This window comes from Necator americanus, chromosome IV (assembly GCF_031761385.1).
Source record: "Necator americanus strain Aroian chromosome IV, whole genome shotgun sequence".
In the NCBI taxonomy this organism is placed as follows: Eukaryota; Metazoa; Nematoda; class Chromadorea; order Rhabditida; family Ancylostomatidae; genus Necator; species Necator americanus.
Window position 1 is genome coordinate 34042761 of NC_087374.1, and position 20257 is coordinate 34063017.

A 20257-nucleotide genomic window follows, 5' to 3' on the forward strand; every position below is an offset into this window, starting at 1 on the left:
AGGATTGATATAGAGGAAGGATACTTTTTTTTATTTTTCTGCACGTATGCAAGCAGAAAAATTTCTACCAAACCATTTTTAGCAGCGAAAATGAAGAAAATCCCTTTCTGAGATCCAAGCGTTATTTTGTACACAGGAGAACTGTGTTAATTTTGAAAGTAGTACCAGGCAAACTAACATCATTCACCATTTTTCTGGAAGAATTATAATGTGTGGTAAGCATTTGAGGGCAAATGCTAATCAAAATCATACTATTCATCATTTTCTTTGTACTAGCAAGTATTTGCAGTTTTTATTCGTAACAATATTATTACAATTCCAATAGAACCTCGATTATTTTTATAAGAATCTTGAGGAACTTCTTTATCTTATCCCATTTTGGAGGTGCAGCAACAGGACCCGGTGAACCGGTGGAAGAGCTATCCTCTTGCATTGCTTGTTCTGGAAATTATACAGTCTATCTGGGATGACTGTGGAATTCAGGACTTACTCAAAGCATCGGGTGGTAGTGGTGCTTTTCGAGAACTTCCGATCTTTTTCGCAGCGTACAACTGCAATGCTAGTAGAATTTACTTGTGCCAGAGCAACACAACTGGAATATTAAGGTAAAACTACTTTTGACTTACTTGTTTCCTCGCATCCGGAATCTCGTCCACCTCAGAATAGTCGCCGTCTTCTTGAAGTAAGGATGGATCACTTGCCATATCGATTAAGGCCTTGGGATCATGATTTACTGGACATTTCGCGAGAAGTGCTTTTTAAAAAATCACCTTAAATATCGGTACGAGATTTCGGTACTGCGGAAGTTTGGAGAGGGCATCGAGGCGATAGACGGCGGCGTCAAGCAGTTCAGACACATCGTAGACGTAATAGCGCCGACACGGCCATGGGCACCACGGATAAGGCCATGGATATGGATAGTCCCATGGATAGGGTGGCCATCGCGGACATACTGGGCAAAAACATGGAGGCTGAAGTGTGACTGGTCCCACAGTGGCCGGTGGTCCTATCGTAACCGGTGGCATCCTGGTGGCGGGTGGATCCACAGGGTCCACAGGACCAACGGGGCCAACATTGCTAGGTGGCAAGGCATTGTTGGATGGGAGCTGAAAGAATAGTTAACGATGTTTTTTAGGTTATAATAATTGTTTGTTATTAGGAATGAATGGGAAGAAATGTCGAGACTGAAATAGGGTCGCGATCACTAAGGACGAGTCGCTTGCTTTAGAAAACGAGTTGATGCTACCTCAGCGGCAAACCACTGTAATTAAGGGGTTCACATCATATGTGACGGGCTTCTAACCATAATATAACCATAACGGTCATCGCACAGATAGTGCATGGTTGTTTCTTATGAGATCTAAATTATGAGGGGTGATACGCTATGCTTGATGCTTACCGTAATAGTTAAGAGTGTGTGGCCCTAAATAACTATAGTAAGGTCAAAACGACATGAAACACGGTGCAAGGGGTTGCGCTCGAAGCGGCTCAAAGTGGAGCGTAGCGGTTAGGAAAATGTAGGGTCCTATACTAGCACCGTCCATCGCTGCAGTTCGCGGTGGTCCCACCTCGATTCCAACCGTTCTTTCCACCTCATCGCTTCGAGCGCAGCGGCTTACGTAACTATATCGTGCTTCATGTCCTAGTGACCCTATTGTAGTAAGGGTTACATCGCATCAATGAAATCAATCCTTTTATTGTAATGACTCGAGAGTAATGTATTTTCGTTGTCTTTTTCTTTAACTACTTATGATTTAACTGTGAAACTGGTATTGGATGTTAACCAGAGAAAGAAAAAACTTTGCATTGTCAAGCTATAAAGAATACGTATCCATAAATATATTCGTATTTGTAAATGCTGTTTTTAATTATTATTTGTCGTGTTTGTTGTAATTTTGTCTCTATAGCAATAGAGGCAGAAACTAGCATGTTAGCAGCTTTATGTTTCTTTCTAGTATCGAAGGATTTTCCGTATTTGTTTTGAAGGATCCGTTCTAAATTTCGTTCAATTCAAAGGAGTCTTTCTTGCTTTGGTTTTTTTTATTCTTACAAATCCAGAAAAACGTTTACAGTGGTTCAATTTTATTTGTTAAATTTCTAAATGTTTACCTGACATTTGAGAAGAATTACGGAGAGAAACACTGCTGCCAACATTTTCGATTTGACAACTGTATGCTAATATTTCGTGTGACTTATATAGTGATAGAAATTTTATGAACATCGCTCGATAAACTTCTGTTTACTAAAGGTTTCTCGTGGTGTTTTGCGTTAATTTTTCAAACATTTGTATTTCCGGGATTTATGATAGGTTTTTGCATAAAATTGATGAGAATGAAAACAATATTTCCGCATGATTGAAAATCCTGGGGCAAAAATCACTTCGTTTGTAGCCCCTGGTCAACAATGTACAGTGTATGACACAGTTCATTAGATATTTTAGGATGATTAGATGCTATGGATCTTGATGGCCGGCAAGGATTTTCCTCTGTGGTACGGATTTCAGGTGGAGTATTGTTATACGAAATAGTAGATTATGGAGAGCGGGTGATTTCGTCCATTTCGGCCCGGAAGATGTGATGCGTGCACAAGGCTGGCGCGCTCCAATCGAACTCGCTGCAGAAAATAGCGCGCCAGATCGCTCGAATCCGTATCGTCCGGGCGTTTTTTACGGCATTTAGGAAGAAATGGACGGAATCACTTTTCCCTCCATAATCTACTACCCCACGAATCTGAGGTGGTACGGATTTCAGGTGAAGTATTCACCTGAAATCCGTACCACCTCAGATTCGTGGGGTGATGCTTTTAACGACTTGAAGGGCACAACTCAACCATTGTGTAGAAAAGAAGCATAAGAAAAGACTGATTAGACATTTGCATCTTATTTAAGAAAAAAGTAAGAAGAAAAAGGTAAGAAAAAGCTCTTCGTATTTGGAGCGGGTGTAACGCAATCGTTAGTTGATGCCAGACTTGCCTGGACGATAAAAACACCGACTATATTACCTGGCTCATGTAAGTAATTGTATAGGCTGCATACAGTAAAATCACTATTTCTTCGACACAAAGCGAAAAAAAAAACGCGGATACGCGTCTCCTTCGTCTTCTTTTTCCCATAACTGCTTTCAATTTGATCGCTGTTATAAAATCTGAACATCAATAAATATGCATGTGAGAGCTCTATCGACCGGAAATAATCAGAACTCTCAAAAACTCACTTTTTGAAAACACTGAAGATTTTTTAAAAAGTATAACATTCTTTTCTGTACTTTTTCTATTCTTTTCAAATGCAGCGGTCAGTACGGTGGCGCAGTAATAGCTCGGTGTGTGTCCAAAGGTACCCGGTGAGCAGCGGTTCCTAGATGATAATAACCTACCATAAAGAGTGATGGATTTAGTGATGAAAATTTGAATTATACAGATTTGTTCGAAATCAGCACCATTCAACAAGTCTCTTTCTCCTGGAAGAAATCACATCCATTTAATATTTAAAGAGATTTTGGATAAATCGCAAAAAAAAGTGTTTTAAAACCAGACGAGAAGTTCTCATTTTTAGAGGCTTAGAACTGAATGCGCCTGAGACATATTTTGAAAAAAAATATCGGAAAGTTCGTAGTACGGAAACTGATCTCTAAAGTGGTGTGTCGGTGGAAGACATACCTCATTTGTTAGCGATATTACGAACCTCCAAAAATTACAAAAAGTACAGTAAAACACGGAAATTGTAATTTAAGCAGCAAAAAAAGAAACAGAAATTCCTCCTAAGCTAGAAAATCAAGTGACAAGGGCATCCCACAACAAATAGTTTTGTGGCCAATTTCACAAGAAAAAAGTCTCTAAGCTAGCTCGATTGTTTATGGAGTTGAAACATGTTACTTCAGTCAGGTTTTCAATATCTTTGAAGCCTTGGATTCGTAGCTGTGAGCGTCATCAAGTCGCAATAATTTGTGCATCACATATATGTTACCATCATTTTGCATTATACAATAAATTCATTAACAATACATTCATTCACGCCGCGTGCGCTAGTAGCGCAGTCGGTAACAGGTTCCGCTGTGACTGCACGATCGATCGGAGGTTCGAAACAGCTCCTGTGCCAACCAAGCCTTTCATCCCTCCGGCGTCGATAAATTGGTACCAGACTTCCCTGGAAGGATAAAAACACTGATTTGACACATCGGCTAACCATCGCAAGTCATTGTATAGGCCAGTTACACGTTCGTGAACCTCAAACGATTCTGAATTGAAGTGAACGCGGGGGCGCATCCCAAGCGGATTGATTAACGTCAGGCACTTTAACCTTTATCCTTTATATTCACGTCATTCATATATTCTCGGGGCGCAGTTTTCCGGGGCTGAGCTTTGCTAATGAGTAGCGGCAAACAATTTTTCTTTTCAAAAAAATGATTCAATGAAAACTTTTGAGAGCTCTAATTATACCTGATCGATAGAGCTCTCACATCCAAATCCGTTGATGTTCAGACCTTATAACAAAGATCTAATTCAGACGAGTTATGAAAAAGTCGAAATGGAAGCGCATTCGCGTCTTTTTCATCTTCTGTCGAGGAATCTACGAATTTAATGTTTATATTTTATGAACTTTAGACGATTTTATATTGAAGTCAAATGCGTAGGCGTGTCCGAAAGAAGACGGATCCGATTGATTGGTCGTCTGTGCATTATATCCTCTATCAAATTTATTCAAGAAAGTTCTTAGTTTTTACCATTTTCTATAGAAACACTTAATTTTAACCTTCTGAACATAACTCCTTAAGTGATCGTAAATTTGTAAGTAATGGTCGAGTAGATTCATTCGGGATTTGTTTATTTGTTTACAAAGAGAGGAAAGAAAAGAAAGGACAAAGAAAAGAGAAGACATTCTGATTCTCGTCAGCAAAGATCTGTAACAACTGCGGATTTTAAGGAAGTTGGTAAACCTAGAACTTAGACAAAGATTAATGACCGATCGATAAAGCCCGTGTCCTCGAGTTCGGTGGATAGGTGAGAGAATAGGTGATGAGAGCATGGTGGTGGGAGCATTTCAAATTAATAAAGCATGTAGATTACGGTACTACGCAGTTCTTACAAGATAGGCACGTACATGTCTCGAAACGGCAAAATTACTACCCTAGAAGGTCAAAAGAGCGTGAACTACATACAACCGACGGAAAACTGGCGGAAAACCACCTTTCCCCTGGGAAAACCAGAACATGACATCACCGTCATAAAGAAGTCGAGTTTTTTTTCCTTAGATATCCCTATATCTTTACGTTCTCCCGCTTATAAAAGCGTATCAGGAAGAACAAGGAAGAATCCCACACCACAACCGCACAATATTTAAATCCACGACGCACCAGAAAACGATTCTCGCGGGCGGGAACGCTGCGATTCAAACTCCGTGCGGCTTTTGCGTTTTCGAAATCCCTGCCGTTTTCGAATCCCAGTTCTCTCGTCCGCACCGCTTCAGTTTTTTTTCTTCTTTTTCGTTTTTTTGCTAAATGGGTAGGATCAGGTTTGGGAAGTCGTTTTAGTTTGTTTCTAGATGTAGTGCTGCATTTCAGTTGTTCTATGTGGTTGCCTAGCTTGTTTTCTTTTCTTTTTGGATATTTGAAAGTAGAAAAGAGAGTGAGGTACTTGTTCTTGTTATCTTTCCCCCTTGGGATTCTCAATCCTTGGTTTTGTTCTTAATTCTTTTCTATGCTCGTGGCACTCTTTCTCATACTTATTTATGTGTTATTTGTTATTATTTATTTCATGTTGACTTCGGCGCACTATTCTCTCCCTCTGTCAACGTTTTCGAACATTTTCCGATAGAAATGCTTATGTTCACATGTTACTGTGTTACTTCTGTGCAGTCAAGTAGTTTTTGAATCATTTTTCAATGTATTTCCTTTAAGTGATTCTTCAGCTGTACCAGTTGCCTGTCACATTCCTTAATTTTTAGTAGTCCACTGTTAATTCTGTTGGAATGAAATCTTTTCATATTAGTTACCATTTTTCACTGGAAAATACTTTAATATAATTTAATGATGTAAGAAGTAACTATTCTTCAACTAATGCTAGTGTTTTTCACTAAGTTTAAGAATATATGACTCCATTTTGAGGAACTGCAACAACGACAACTACATTGTCTGTAGATTCAGAAAGTGATCAGACTTAGTAGATCTTTTCTTTATTTTAGTTTATCTTTGCCGTGTTCTAGTTGTTTCGAGAGCTTAATTATCCATATTTCTTAAACAATAAAATTCCAGATGAAGGACGTTGCTTTGCTTTCCGACAGCGAACTTCGTGATGAACTTACAAAATATAATGTTAATATTGGTCCTGTAAGTGGCACCACACGTTCACTGTATGAGAAAAAACTGCTGAAGTTGAGGAAGCAGGGACCTCCGAAAACAGCTACGGTCACGCCTACGATAACTAAGGTATGCTTCTTGCTCCACATACTTTATTTTATAGATGTGTTTTATTCTCTTCTGGATTAGCATATTGTGATTATATTTAAAGCTCTCTTCTCCTACGAAGCGTCCTGTCTCAAAATCGCCCTCTCGAACAACTTCAACAACAAGAAACTCAACTTTGTCTAGCCGCCGCAAGTTGAATCGTTCAGAAAGCGAAGGTAATCTTATAGGATTTGTTCCAAGTAATATTAAAGGCATCACCCCACGAATCTGAGGTGGTGCAGATTTCAGGTGGAGTATTCGTATAAAGGATGGGAGACTACGAAGAGGAGGGTGATTCCGTCCATTTCTTCCTAATTGCCGTAAAAAAACGGCCCGGAAGATACGGCTTCATTCGTTTTGGCGCACCATTTTGTACAAGAGGTTCGATTGGAGCGCGCCAGTCTTGTGCGGCGCCGCATCTTCCGGGCCGTTTTTTACGGCAATTAGCAATAAATGGACGGAATCACCTCCCTCTCCGTAGTCTCCCATCCCGTATACGAATACTCCACCTGAAATCTGCACCACCTCAGATTCATGGGGTGATGCCTTTAAAGAATTAAAGAGTGCATTTATGCTTCTTTAATCTTCACTCTTTTTACTTCAGCAGTATTACATAAACGGTTTATCGGTAAATTTTGTTGATTTAGACGGTTCAGACGAAGATGCATCAGAGACAGTATCATATACTAGAGTTATCACCTCAACTCCAGAACCTCCTCGTGAAGACACACCGCCTGCACCACCATCTCCATCCAAACAAGTGACAAGATCTAGCGAGAGGTAAGCACAAAATCTTGTTGATATGTTTATTTTTCCCAAAGAATTTATCGGCACCATCAAATCTTTCAATTTCAATAAGCCATTTCCAGACGTACATATACAAGCTCATCCTTCTCTTCCTCATCTTTACCTCGTCCAACAGCTCAAATTGTTCCTGGTTATCGCACTGATCGTCCTGGAGCGACTCCACCAAGAAAAGCTGCCTTGCCGAAGTAAGTCGAATATTTGTTCTTCGGCTTCTTGTTTTTTAGTACTTTTATTTTTGTTTCTTTCCGTTCTGAGAGTTACTAATATTCCGCTACTGTGTCTTGAGCTCCCTTCAAATTTGTTGATGAATTCTCTTTCATTGTCATTCAGCATGCTTGCAAACGCTTATATTGGGAAGTTTCATTTTGTTAGAATACTTTTCTCGACTTCTTTCTGATGAGATCGTTTTGCGTAGGGAAAATCAAGACGATTCTTATTTCTGTGCTCAAACTTTATTGCAAAAGTATTTGTTCCGTAATTTTTGATCGAAATTTAAAATGCTCCATGTTACCTTAATTTTTGGGTTCTAATGTCTTCTCGTAGTCGGCAAACAGTCATATGATGGGATTCACATGATCTAGTGCTAAATGTGTTACTTGCCATTATGTTTGGCTATAGTATTGTATCTATTCTCACAAAACTATTCTACTACCCACCTAATTTCTTCCAGATTCACCCTCACTTTTTTATCTAATCGCATTGCTTTTTTGGTCTGGCACTGTATCGATTTTCTTCGCTTCCAGGACACCTCCACGTCCGTCTTCTACACACGTTACAACAACAGCATCATATACTATTGCTGGTGACTCTTCGCTTGATCGCAGTGGGCTGTTTGACCGAACTAATAGAAGTGTGTATGGAACAACTACCCCTATTGGTGAGTCTCGAAATGTAAGACGAAATAAAAAACAACATCTGCTTCAAAATTGCTTTCCAAACAGACTTAAGCAATGATTTAAAAAACGCAAGTTTTCAGGTTCTCGAGGACTCCTAGATCTTGGTAACACTACTGGTGAAGAAGATGACGACGAGGAGGACGGCCAGGAATCAAGCCGCATAGTGTACACCACGAAAACTAGTGGTCCAGAAAGGCGTTCACCGTTGAGAAAAGCTTGGGATCAGCTGCTTGGATATGACGTGAGTTCATCTGTTACTTTCAACAGGTTTGCCATCTGATATGTCATTTAGGGATTTAACCAGAATTCCGTTGAATGATTAGATTACATACTTCTTTGTCATGGTTGTAAGTTTCGGTAATTCCGTAATGATTGTAACTCCAGTTCAAGGCCGGAAAGGTGCCAGGATCTCAGTATGAGCTTCGCCATGGATCCACTAAAACTCGTGTTGAGCGTGATCCTCGCACCGGTCGAATTCGTGTCCAACAACAAAGTGTTGGAAGGTAGGTGTTCAACTTCAGTGCCGGGTCCCTTAGTCGACATCGATCAATTTGTACACTTTAGGGATGTTTCGACCATACTGATGATAGTGCTCACAATTTTCTTCCTCATTTTGGCAATGGCCTACGTTGGAACTGCGCGACAGGAAGTGCTAGCAGCGACTGCTCACACTGTCTCTGGTATTCGTTTGCTGTGCTCGTTATTACAAATAGCCTTTGAGGGTGGTTGTAGTTGCTACAGGTGCCATTCGCGATACTGTTGCGTTCTTCTACATGTATGCGATTGTGCCGAGCTTCGTTTTGTTAGGAGGTTAGTTACATGCAGCTGAGATGTCGTATTAATTTCTAAGATAATTACCGTATTTTTGTTCCTTTAGTCGCTGCAGTAGTATTAGCTGTTTACTTCGGACATAAAAAGTGGACACAACTCAAAGAGCAAGAAGAGGCAGCATTCTACGATCTGGTCGACAAAATCTTAGGTAAGCGACCTTGGATTTACTCCATTTGATGCGTCTGCGAGGTCTTCTCTGTTCAGATGTGGTACGTGAATCTACTGGGAATGGAGAAGATTATATTTCCATCCCTCATGTTCGAGATATAATGTTCCCACCAGCGAAGAGGTCTGTTTTTACACAGTTTTTCTTCTATCTCTTTTTTTTTGCAATAAGTAAAGTGGGGCTACCTCATGTTTTCTGTGATACGACAGTATAAAAAATGTTCTGTATTCATGGTAGTAGTGGATAGAAAGCCGAGAGTAGAGCGACTTTCACCAACAAAGAATATGATTTGCTATTATTTAGCTGCTATCTTTGAATAAAAAAGACGTGTACCTGTGTTTTTTTGATAATCACATAATGACTTTTGAGCGAATGGTCCCGTATTTATTCTGTTTTCAGAAGAGGAGCGGAATTAGCCCGATGGGAACGTGCTGTCGACTTTATCAATGCGAACGAGTCGCGGATCGCAACAGAGACTCGCGTGCTTCGTGGTGGTCAAGAATGCGACGTATGGAGATGGATTCCGGCTAAGCGTACCGGTTGGCAGGGATCGGGTAGGCTCTAGACTATGCATGCGTCAAAATCGGAGCTCTGCTTAAACGCCCACTGGAATTTGTGTTGATTTGTCAGTGAATTGTAAAAAAAGGGAGCACTATTACTTACCTCGAAATTGCAGAAGTTACCAAAGCTCCCGCTTATTCTCAAATAAATGATCTTTCGCTTTCTGCTTATTAATTGGTGGGCGTCTAACTTCATGCATTCAAGTAGTTGCGTAATTATTTTCTTATTTTTTTTCCTTTTCTGATATGTTCTAATTTGTAACAAAAGGAACTCCTTTGATATTGTATTTTAATCATTAGCGCAGATTTTCTTTGTCGTACTCACGTTCTTTTCGACTTGTTAACTCTTCCTAGCTGTGAGATGATTCACGGTCTAGAAGCACTTTGATTTTTTAACCTCAGTGGACCGCCGTTTTGTTGTTGTTTGAAAGTTCGTGCTGCAGAATAAATGTGTTGCGAATTTTGTTCTTCAGCGTGGAATTCTGAAACTGTTTTTGAAAAAAAAAGCTATGAGAAAATTGCGTAGTAATGCACTATCGCTTTGTGACATATGTCGGCTGCAAAACAGAGGATGAATGAATAGAAATCCTTATGAGTTTGTTCTAATGTTTTTGTTTATTCTCTTTCCAAGTGGGAAAAAAACTATTGTGTTAGGGTGGTGCAGAGCTCTAATCATTATTTTACAGCAAATGAACTTGGCGGCACTAAATTCCAGCATTCGCTCCACCTCCTGGCATGAGTATGTCATCTTCGAAAGTGTTGTCTCCAAACATTCCAACTGAGGCACTAACTCGATGTTTGAAGATCAGAGACATGTTTGGCAAGGAGGAGTTTGAGGAAAAGGAGTAAGTTGACCTGAATTTTCGTCGAAACTATCTAAGAAAATTTGCGCTTTTCAGAGAAATGCACTGCTCTTTGACTACTTGTTTTTGGGGGAGTCAATTATTATCTACAGTTAACATGTACTCTTTCTATTTTGAATTAGAATGGTTATTACACCTGAGTAGGGTGCTAGGATTGTAGAACGGACTTTCAAGTCAGGGATAGTAAAGACAAGCGCTGGAATAATGTTGAAAAATGAAAGAAGGCAATTTGTTCAAAAAGTGGTGTTCAGCTCAGCATACGGTGTTCGATTCTTCTTCTAGATAGCAAAATTTATTGAGCCTCGTTCCTGAATAGACGTGTTCTTTATATTAAGGCAGCGATGATTGATATGGAGGCTGAAGAAGGTATTATTAGTGAAGTGATTTCTAGCCTTGATTTTTAAAACATTCGTTCTGGCGCCATTCCGTGTACTGCTGACACTTCAAATAGTAGAAGATCGATTTATTGATCTGATGTAGTTGAATTTGAGATTACTAAATGGTGTACTAGACCAGACTATTCTTTCGCCTTGATGCATATTGAAATTCTAGGATTTTGGGAACTCCTCGATTTTGAACGAAAGCTCTCCTCTCTCCGTTTGAACGTTTTGGGGTGTTGTGCAAATGAATGTTTTGTTCTTAGGATAACGTTTTGGGGGATAACGGTTGAAAAATTAGGAAAAATTGGAGTGATAGATTGGTTCCCTTAACATCGGAGCACTGATACCAATTTTCAAGGTAAGAGTCCATGAAGCCTATAAATGCCCTTAGAGGTACATCTGAGAGATGACCACGGCTTCAGAGGGATGGATTTCTGAGTTAGTTATGAACTTACGTAAGAAGGTTGCTTATTGAGATACTTAAGGTTATTAAAGTTACACGTTGAGGTACTCATGAGTCAACTTGTTAGATACTCAGAGAAGGAAAAAGGTTATGCAGTACTCATTTCATGTTATCGGAAAAGTGGGCTGCTGCTTTGAAACTTTTTTTGTTAGATTATCGTTTTTGGTTTGACGAACTACTTCCTTCAAACTCGGTTCAAGGATTTATGGTTTACTCGAACATTACTTGTTACTTTGGATACAGACATTTATTTGTTTAAATTAGGCTTTGGGAACACTTTTGACTTTTCTATCTTCGTAGCTATAATTTTTTTTACGACGATTTGTTTCTTTTTGAGCTGTTTGCTGTTCTGTATTTATATGCGTCCGACCACGCATTTTTGCTGACCTCATAGGGTTAGGGTAGCGGCTATTATGACTAACAATGTTCGGATGCACTTTTGTATAGAGATTGTTTAGATCATGGTAAAGGATGAGTAAAGTTCCGCAGACAGCTTGCATTTCGCGATATTTTCCTCATTTAGGTTTCGAAATTTCTATGTTTTTCATTTCTTTTTCAAGGAAGGGCCTACTGTCGTCCTATCCGTTATTATGTTATGATTTTGAGAAACTACTGTTTGCTTTGCTTAGAGTCGACGTGGAAGGAATCACACAAGCATTAAAGGACAAAGTGTATCCAGTTGTTCCACTACATATTGGTGTCGACGTAAATTCATCCGAAGGTGTTGCCTTTATGAAACTAGCCAACAAAGATGATGCTAAGGCTGCCTTTACTGCTCTACATGGAGTATGGTACAGCGGTACGTTGACTTTTTAAATTTTTTTTTCGACGCAGATATTTGTCGCCTTGATGGAAGCACACCCCGTAGATTTGGTACTATTCGCTGGTCTCCCTCCATTTTTTCTTTTTTCTTTTTTAAGAACTATTTTTATTGGTTTGTTTATACGGTTCTTGGTATGTTTGCTGTTTTACCTCTTCGTTAGTTTCCGCCTCCTTTTCATAGTATAAGGATCTTTAAAGGTCTTTTTTATTGTTATTGTTGGGAGTCTAATCCTTGTGATTATCTTCAAGGACCACTTGAGCGGACTGAATCTTCTTTTCTTCATTGTGGACTGATTGCGAAGTAAGACTATGTGTTTTGTTATCATGTCAGATTTCTAGTTGGCTGCTAAAACTCGTACTCGAGAAAACGATGTCAATTCAAGAAAAAAACTGAATTCATCGAGGAAGCTAGTATTGTTCGCGAATCTCTCCTCCAGATTTTACTTTTCATGCTATGTTTTGTCAACGAATGCGAGTCTTGCCATCATCTTTGCAGTCGATTGTTCGGTAAACTTTGTGCACGTTGTTTGATTGTGATGATCACTGTTCCTGCAGAACAACGTTGTAATTTTGACTGGAAATCAGTCTTTTTTTTTCAAATTTACTAAAGTTCTACTACAGAGCTTTCGAGTTATGAAAGAAATATGTTTTTAATGCAAATCAAAATCAATTGTGCAGAATTACTGGATGCTCTCAAGATGTCTGAGATTCTTGCGGGCAGGACTGGTTGCTCTTGTTAACTGATGTTTCTGTCAGGTATACGTGACATTGGATTCTTTGGAATATTATAGTTACTAAACCATGTTAAATTACTTTTTTATTTGAAGTTGACGACTCGATGATATTTCCTTCATGTGTTTAATCTTGATTTTTCTTGGATACTTCACTGCGTTCATAGCATTATTCGTAACACGTGCAAATAGTCCCATTTGAGCAGATGTTCATAGTTCTATGTAGATTGAATAGGTGTTTTTTTTTCGGAAAGTACCACAGGTAGATCTTTACATTTAAAGCAGAGCAGATGTGCTGATGTTTTTTTGTCGTTTGAGCTAGTAGGAGGAAAAAAAGATTCCATACTGTGAATTTCGATGTTATTTTGACGGAGCAGCTTACGAAAAGGTGAGGGTAGTTCGGAGAAGCGATTCAAAGAGTATACGGGCTTTATTGGTGAACAACTATTCATCTTTTTTGAGGTGAGTAAGTTAGATTGATTCTGACCGATTTTTAGTAAGATTTCTTTTTCAAAATCAGATTTCCGGTATTGCTTTTGTACAGTGGACTGTTAAAACTTCCTTAGATATGAGGCTGTTAGGGAAAAGATCTGGTTTTTCAAAATGAGGGATAGAATGTCAAGATAAGTGTGCAGCTTATATAGGTAATTGTAGAATGATAAATATACTGTAAGTAAGGTTCACAGGTAGATCGAATACTTCTGAATCCCTTTATTTGTTTCGAAAGATGGGATGCGCTGGAGTTTTTCACAAGGTTTCACATATTTCATCCTACTATTTTGTTCATATGTCTCCATAATATCTCCATGCAATCCGTTATTTTCTTTTGATTTTGATGTCGAATTACTTTGACTTAAGTTAATATTATGCAGAGAAATCTCGAAAAGTAACGAAGTGATGATGAAGCGACCCGCTAAAATTTTGGTATCTTGGATGTTGATTAAAAATTAATGCATACTCAATATCACAATAAATTATTTTTAACAGAATAAAGAGTATTCTAGACTTTTTACGTGACATTTCACTTCTTCGAATTTCATATATTGAAGTTCTACTTGTTCGAAGAGTTGGAATATCTAAATGTTTGATGATGTAAACAATTAGAAGATTGTATCATTCTCGCAATCGAATGTTGAGTAAACTCGGATACCATTCTGTCGAACCTAAAATTTTGATTTTTTTTTTTGAACTCCCGATTAATCCTAATTAGAGCCATTTCATCGTGATCGTTTATTGAAAATTTCGTTTGTGCATTGAGAACTATCACTTGGATGTGAGGTTTCTGTATTTAGGATTTTTACATTTATGTGGTTTCGCACATTTTCTTAGACATTTCTATCCATTTTTGCTGGTTTATTGATGAGACTATGTGTAAATTATGGAGGGGGGATTTGTGTTGTTAATTGTGTGAATTTCAATCTAAATTTTTAAATTTTAATTTAAAAAGGGGCCAGTTGTTGCTGGCAAATGCGACAGTCGTGTCAAAACATTTCTCTGATTTTTTGATCATCTCCCTATTTTATTTTCTTGCTATCTGTTCGGCAGTTAGTTGGCCAGCGAAAAGAGTTCGTAAACATTTCCTGGTGATCCTCAGTTGTGTTAGTTATATGACTAACGAATCTTTATTTTTTTGAACCTATCGAGTTATTCAAAGAGTATACAAACTATTTCTATAGGCATAAACAAAATTCACAGCACTTTTCTGGAAAGGAGGGATTTTACATTTCTTTTTGGAGTGAATGATTATCTAAGGCTGAAAATTTCCAAGTTCCTTTACTCGGAACTTTACTTGTGGTCTTTTATTTGATGGAGAATGTGGGGATATCTTCCAACTACTCTAGTAACGCAACAATTTTCTCCTAGGATCTCTATTAGCGGTGATATAGTGATATTTTGCGAGAACTGACGGATGCATTCTGTATTAGCGAATTTTTGCCCAGTTATATTTTTTTTTCTGAAGAGGAAAATATGGAGTTGTGGTTTTACCAACGAATAATATAAGTTAAGAGAATAATATAAGTATAATTATCATGTTGACGGATATTCTTCGCTTCTGGAGCTCCCTCCTCATTTTGAGAAGGAGAAACCTACCTACATCAACTGCTAATTTAGCTAATAATACAAATCTTTCTTCTATACATGGAAAAAAATAAGTAAAATATCAGTAAAGATTGATAAGCAAACAAGAAAGTGAGGTTGAAAATATATTGATATCAATATAAAATATATTAATGTATCAGCATAAATGGAAATTAATTTTACTAAAAAAGCACATATACTGAGGGAGTCAAGTGTTTGACTGCCATTGGAGGTTGTTCCCTATTTACAGCAGCAGAATAAAGGATTTTCTAGATGTGATCTAGGCGTTAGGATATTTTCCGGAAAATGTAGCGCCACAGTAGTTACATAGACTTTTGATCTGTATAACACCACATCTCATTAAATTGTTTTGTACTGCAGATCATTCACAACAGATGCTCATCCAAATACTTTTCTTTGCCATCATTTCATCGTTGAAATCGCTGTCGTAAGCGGGCAATTTTTGCACATAAACCATAAAATCCGTTGTTTTTATTGTCCTATTGTTGAAATTGCTCATTTTTGAAGGTTTCCATATGTTCATGCTTCAGTAGGCTGTGCGCTACGCATCCTTGAATTATCAGCAATACTTGCAAGTTTAGAATTTCGAAGCTCTAGAGGTACCGTAGATTTATTCAGTTTTTTTTTGTTCTTTTATTTGCGTTCGTACGTAGATTTCATGTGGACGCCTTCGTTCATCAAACGTCGCTCAAAAAACGACTTTTTTTCTATGCAGTTACGAAAAAGTCTGCATATGTAACTGCGTAGTTTATGTTTTATGCGATACACGTCTTATTTTTTTTTCTCATATGTGGCAACTCCTAGTGTGTACCTGTGCTTGATCATTTCTCCACTATTTACTCTTGGAGGTGTGAATGGATAGTATGGTAACGTTAGTTGAAAATATTTATCTAAATATTATTATTTAGAAAATTTTTGGTAAACCGAATCTTAGAGCTTTTATCCTTGAGTAATTTTCTAACGCTGCACTTCTTTCTGTTAAAAAAAATCTATTTACCTCCAATAATTCATTGGGAACCTTATAGACAAATAAAAACAAGTATATAACTGTATGCTTAGGTTCTTGCGTCAGATTCAAATAGCGCGACCAGAAATTCACGTTTTTTTTGTGTTTAGCGTGTCTATGGTGAATCCTTAACTCCTCTAGGAGGGCCTATACATATATCTTTTTTAAGAGGTGGTCAACAAAGAGAATTAAGTGCTATCCGTGGAGAGGGAGGCGCAATTTCAACGGAAAATCTCTGTAATGAACGATTGCTCTTGTTAGGTTAAACCTTCGCTTTCGAAAAAATAATTCCTTCGCAAATAATATGATGATTTTTGAAAATATTGAAAATATGTTCTACAAATCTTCAACTATTCTGATTTTGACCACTGAAGATCGTAGTTATTTTTTTATTCAACGTTTCACTTCAATTTTTCCTTTCCCCACGAAAACCTAATAGCGATTTTTTTCTGAAAGAGTTACCTATGTCGGAGTATTCACAGAATTTTTTCTTTTGCGTACTCTTGGATCGCATTTTTCTCATACATTTTATTTATTATTTTATCGATATTTTGTCGATACAGCTTTTTTTTTCTTTTATTCATGGATCCTGTTCCCGCAGTCAGCTATCTAATTGCAACACAGCCATATATTGTTCAATTGGTTCCACAATTGAACAATATATGGCTTTATCAGGTTCGTGCTGGTTTCGACGCGCATTTGTTGAGGCTTTGAGCTGTCTGTGCTTGTTGGATTAGTGCTAAGTAGTCAACGTTATTCTCAGTAAAGAACATTTTTTTCCCATCTGCTCGTGGCTGTGTCTTTTGAGGGAAATTGAGCGGAAACTCGCGGATGTTGGTCAGTCTCGCTGTGGTTTTTCTCCTGTTTATTTATTTTTATTTTTTTTTTAATTTCACACTTCTTGTTTCACCACCGTAAATATCGCTCCTCGACCTTCAACCACGTTTACTTTTCTACTTATTTTTTTAGTGCCTATCTTAGTTCGCTAGAAGTAAGTATGAAGTCCTAGTTCATTAAAATGGTAGGGATTAGGCGAAAAGCAATCCCACCGATCAGCATTTTCGTTGCATTTTGGTTTTTCATATTTTGATAATTAATTAATTAATTAATTCACTTCCAATCATCTAATGTAGAAACCACCTGTGTTGTGTTGTGTTAAGCTAAGATCTTTTTATTTCTAGTGAAGATCATCTCGAAATCTTCAAGATCGAGTACTCGTTTTAGATGTGAACTCTACCACATTGAGTGATGAGTCTCTTCTTAAAGGCATCACTCCCACGAATCTGAGGTGGTGCGGATTTCAGATGGAGTATTCGTATATGGGATAGTAGATTATGGAGAGGGAGGTGATCCCGTCCATATCTTCCTAATTGCCGCAAAAAAAAAAACGGCCCGGAGCAATCGGTACCACCTTAGATTCGTGAGGTGATGCCTTTATGGATGGCACCTCTGTGGCTGTATTTGTTTAATGTTCGTTACCATGGTCTGAGTGTGATTTAGAGCTTAGTAACCATCTCCATACAAGATTGATAGGAAATTCCGGTTCAAGGAGTATGCGTCGTTGATGTCTCAGTTACTAGTGTTGTTGCTAGCATCGTTAGGATTTCGGGATTAAAGGAAATGCTATGATGAATATATGTAGTAGGATGACATCAATACTTTCGCGTTCTTGTTTACCCCATATGGGCTTGCTCATCACGTTTATTTCATCGCCGTGCTTTGGAAAAGAGACAGAAAATTTTATCTTTAGAACTTTATCTTTTTATCTTTTTGAATTATTTTCTGCAAAACTTTTGAAAATACTTAGAGATCGGAGTGTAGTTTGTTTCTGGGTTCGTGTGGACAATTATGTCGGACCTGTGGCATTAGCCTTAATGCGTCCTTTTTGATAAGAAGTTTTGAAACTTTTTCAAAATGAGAATATGTTTAGTTATACAGTTACCGTTCTTTGTCTATAAAGTCCTTAATGAATTATTAGAGAAAAATTGGATCGAACAAGAATTTTTCAACGGATATGCGTTAAGTTTCGCACGATAAAATATCATAAAAATAAAATCATAAAAGTCTCAAATCATAAAAAAAGTAATTAATTATGTCCTACTCTTTCTTTGCGCTTAAAAGTAAAAATTAGATAAGCGCAAAGAAATTGTGAGAATTAATTAATTACTTAGGTAAGAGAAAAAGGACTTTTTTAAACTAATTACCTCATAACCAAAGGCATAATTTATATATTGCAGGTTTTTTTTTGAATTTGAAAACCCTGAGCTCTGAATTTGCAGCTAAGTTTGACCTGAATTTTTCGACATGTTCAGCCGGATAAGGACCAAATTTATGACAAATAAATGCTGTTCACGACATGTCGTGGAATATAAGAATAGCCTATTCTGGAGACAATGACTTTTTTTGCGCGCTTCGTATAAGAATCTGATTAGCTAAATGAGTAGCTAGCGCTTGGATTACAGTATATTGCGGGAAATATTGGTTACATTTGTTTATAATTACAGGAAATAGTGTTTATATTTGTTTGTGTATTAAAACAAAATTTAAATATGTACTTTAATGTAGGTTTAAAGAATTTCCAACTATGCTGAACCGCTATCGACGATGAAACGAACAATTAATTAATTACTTAGGTAAATGAAAAAAGACTTTTTAAGCTGACAGTGATTGACAAAAGCTTCGTTGTCGACAGTGATCAGTTAACCATTTATCCATACGATTGGAAAAGTAGCACCTTCTCGTCTTATGCTCCAATGATAATCCGGGCAGCAACTTTAGAAAGTAAAACGATCCTGAACGTGATTCATTCATCGGATATCCAACTATCTGGTTATTAGCCTCTTTAGAATTTTCAATGTCCTTGGCTGCACTTTATGCTGATTATTTCTAGCCGTAGATCGTGTGCATCGCTACGTATGCGTCAGCTTAAATTCAGAGCATCTGTAGGATTTTTTTTCCCCGATGTTTTATGCCTTGTTTTATGTTAGATAGGATCATTTTACACTAGCAGTTCGCTTCGCTATCCCTCTTTTGTCGTCGCTAACTTTTGAGAGGATTTTTTCAGATATTCTATTTATTGCATTTTATGCGTGGGACATGCTGTTTGCAGATTTTACATGCTTTTTTTTTCTCCTGCTGTATAAAGTGCAGAAACTCTGCCAGCCCACACTTTCTGGCATTCATATTTCACACAGTTAGCAACGAACGTCATCAATTATATTATTGTGGGGATGGAAGCCGCAGCGTAGGCTGGATCTATAGCAAGAAGTGCTTGCAAAAGCTTTCACTTTAAAGGCGTCACTCCACAAATCTGAGATGGCACGGATTTCAGGTGGAGCATTTGGGATAGTAAATTATGGTGAGAGGTGTGGTTCCGTCCATTTCTTCCTAATTGCCGCAAAAAACGGCCCGGAAGATGCGGCGCCGCACATGGCTGGCGCGCTCCAATCGAACTCCTTGTAGAAAATAGTGGGCCGGACCGCTCTAAGCCGTATCTTCCTGGCCGGTTTCTACGGCAATTAGGAAGAAATGAACGGAATCACCCCCCTCCCCATAATCTACAACCCCGTATACGAATACTCCACCTGAAATCCGTACCACCTCAGATTCGTGGGGTAATGTCTTTAGCTAACACCTCAGTTATGAGGTGTGGCTGAAGATAACTTGACCAGAATTGAACGGCATCGTAATGCTGAGGGAATTGAGATCGAGTAAAGATTTTCCATGAAGCGGTTCACTATCTTAGAGCGCTATTTTCCATTCTTTTTTGATATCGGAGCGAAGAACTTCATATAGCATATATATGTGACATATATGACATAACCTATGTGATACAATATGAGTAGGAAAAATTTGCCTAATGTGTCTTCATATAAAAAGAAAAAACATTTTGGTAGTTTTTGTTTCGCTCGGCTATTACTCTAAATGATTATTTTAATTGTTCTGTTATTGTTTTTAAGGCTATCCTTCTATAGAAATCGTTTCAAGACTCAAAAAGCTGCCCAAACCTACATATGTTACTAATCTATGTCGTGTTGCTAATAGTGTTTTGATGGTCTCCTAAAGGACATACTTATGGTATAAATAGTAAATGTTCGGTTTTCCTTCGTTACTTAGTCGAGATCAAATTATTACTTTATATTATTAATATTACTGTTTTAATTATTAATATTTTAACAAATAATAAATAAGTAAA

The 20257-nt window shown here is 37.8% G+C and overlaps 2 protein-coding genes across 5 annotated transcripts in view; one reads left to right on the plus strand and one right to left on the minus strand.

The window, feature by feature from the left end:
* Nucleotides 1-310: 310 nt before the first annotated feature.
* RB195_003595 (uncharacterized protein) lies at nucleotides 311-2154 on the minus strand (the record flags this gene model as incomplete). 2 transcript variants are annotated; one of them, XM_064201311.1, is made up of 5 exons in its annotated part: nucleotides 311-441; nucleotides 491-551; nucleotides 627-716; nucleotides 771-1106; nucleotides 2110-2154. In XM_064201311.1, 5 exons carry the CDS (start codon nucleotides 2152-2154, stop codon nucleotides 311-313), a joined length of 663 nt encoding a protein of 220 aa, XP_064057192.1. The 2 variants fall into 2 exon arrangements, with proteins under 2 accessions (XP_064057192.1, XP_064057193.1); XM_064201312.1 differs by lacking the exon at nucleotides 2110-2154 and adding an exon at nucleotides 1304-1342.
* Nucleotides 2155-6245: 4091 nt separating this feature from the next.
* The window catches only part of RB195_003596 (uncharacterized protein), a gene marked incomplete at both ends in the record, with an annotated part of 90295 nt that continues 76283 nt past the window's right edge, over nucleotides 6246-20257 (plus strand). The window contains 14 exons of one of the 3 annotated variants that reach the window (XM_064201313.1): nucleotides 6246-6419; nucleotides 6502-6613; nucleotides 7085-7217; nucleotides 7307-7429; nucleotides 7988-8121; nucleotides 8221-8381; nucleotides 8525-8643; nucleotides 8705-8820; nucleotides 8882-8950; nucleotides 9018-9119; nucleotides 9176-9260; nucleotides 9537-9691; nucleotides 10413-10542; nucleotides 12033-12202. In XM_064201313.1, coding sequence (XP_064057194.1) covers nucleotides 6246-6419; nucleotides 6502-6613; nucleotides 7085-7217; nucleotides 7307-7429; nucleotides 7988-8121; nucleotides 8221-8381; nucleotides 8525-8643; nucleotides 8705-8820; nucleotides 8882-8950; nucleotides 9018-9119; nucleotides 9176-9260; nucleotides 9537-9691; nucleotides 10413-10542; nucleotides 12033-12202 — 1783 coding nt within the window. Of the gene's footprint in view, nucleotides 6420-6501; nucleotides 6614-7084; nucleotides 7218-7306; nucleotides 7430-7987; nucleotides 8122-8220; nucleotides 8382-8524; nucleotides 8644-8704; nucleotides 8821-8872; nucleotides 8951-9017; nucleotides 9120-9175; nucleotides 9261-9536; nucleotides 9692-10412; nucleotides 10543-12032; nucleotides 12220-20257 lie in introns of those variants that run through there. The other 2 variants (XM_064201315.1, XM_064201314.1) reach the window with 2 other exon arrangements.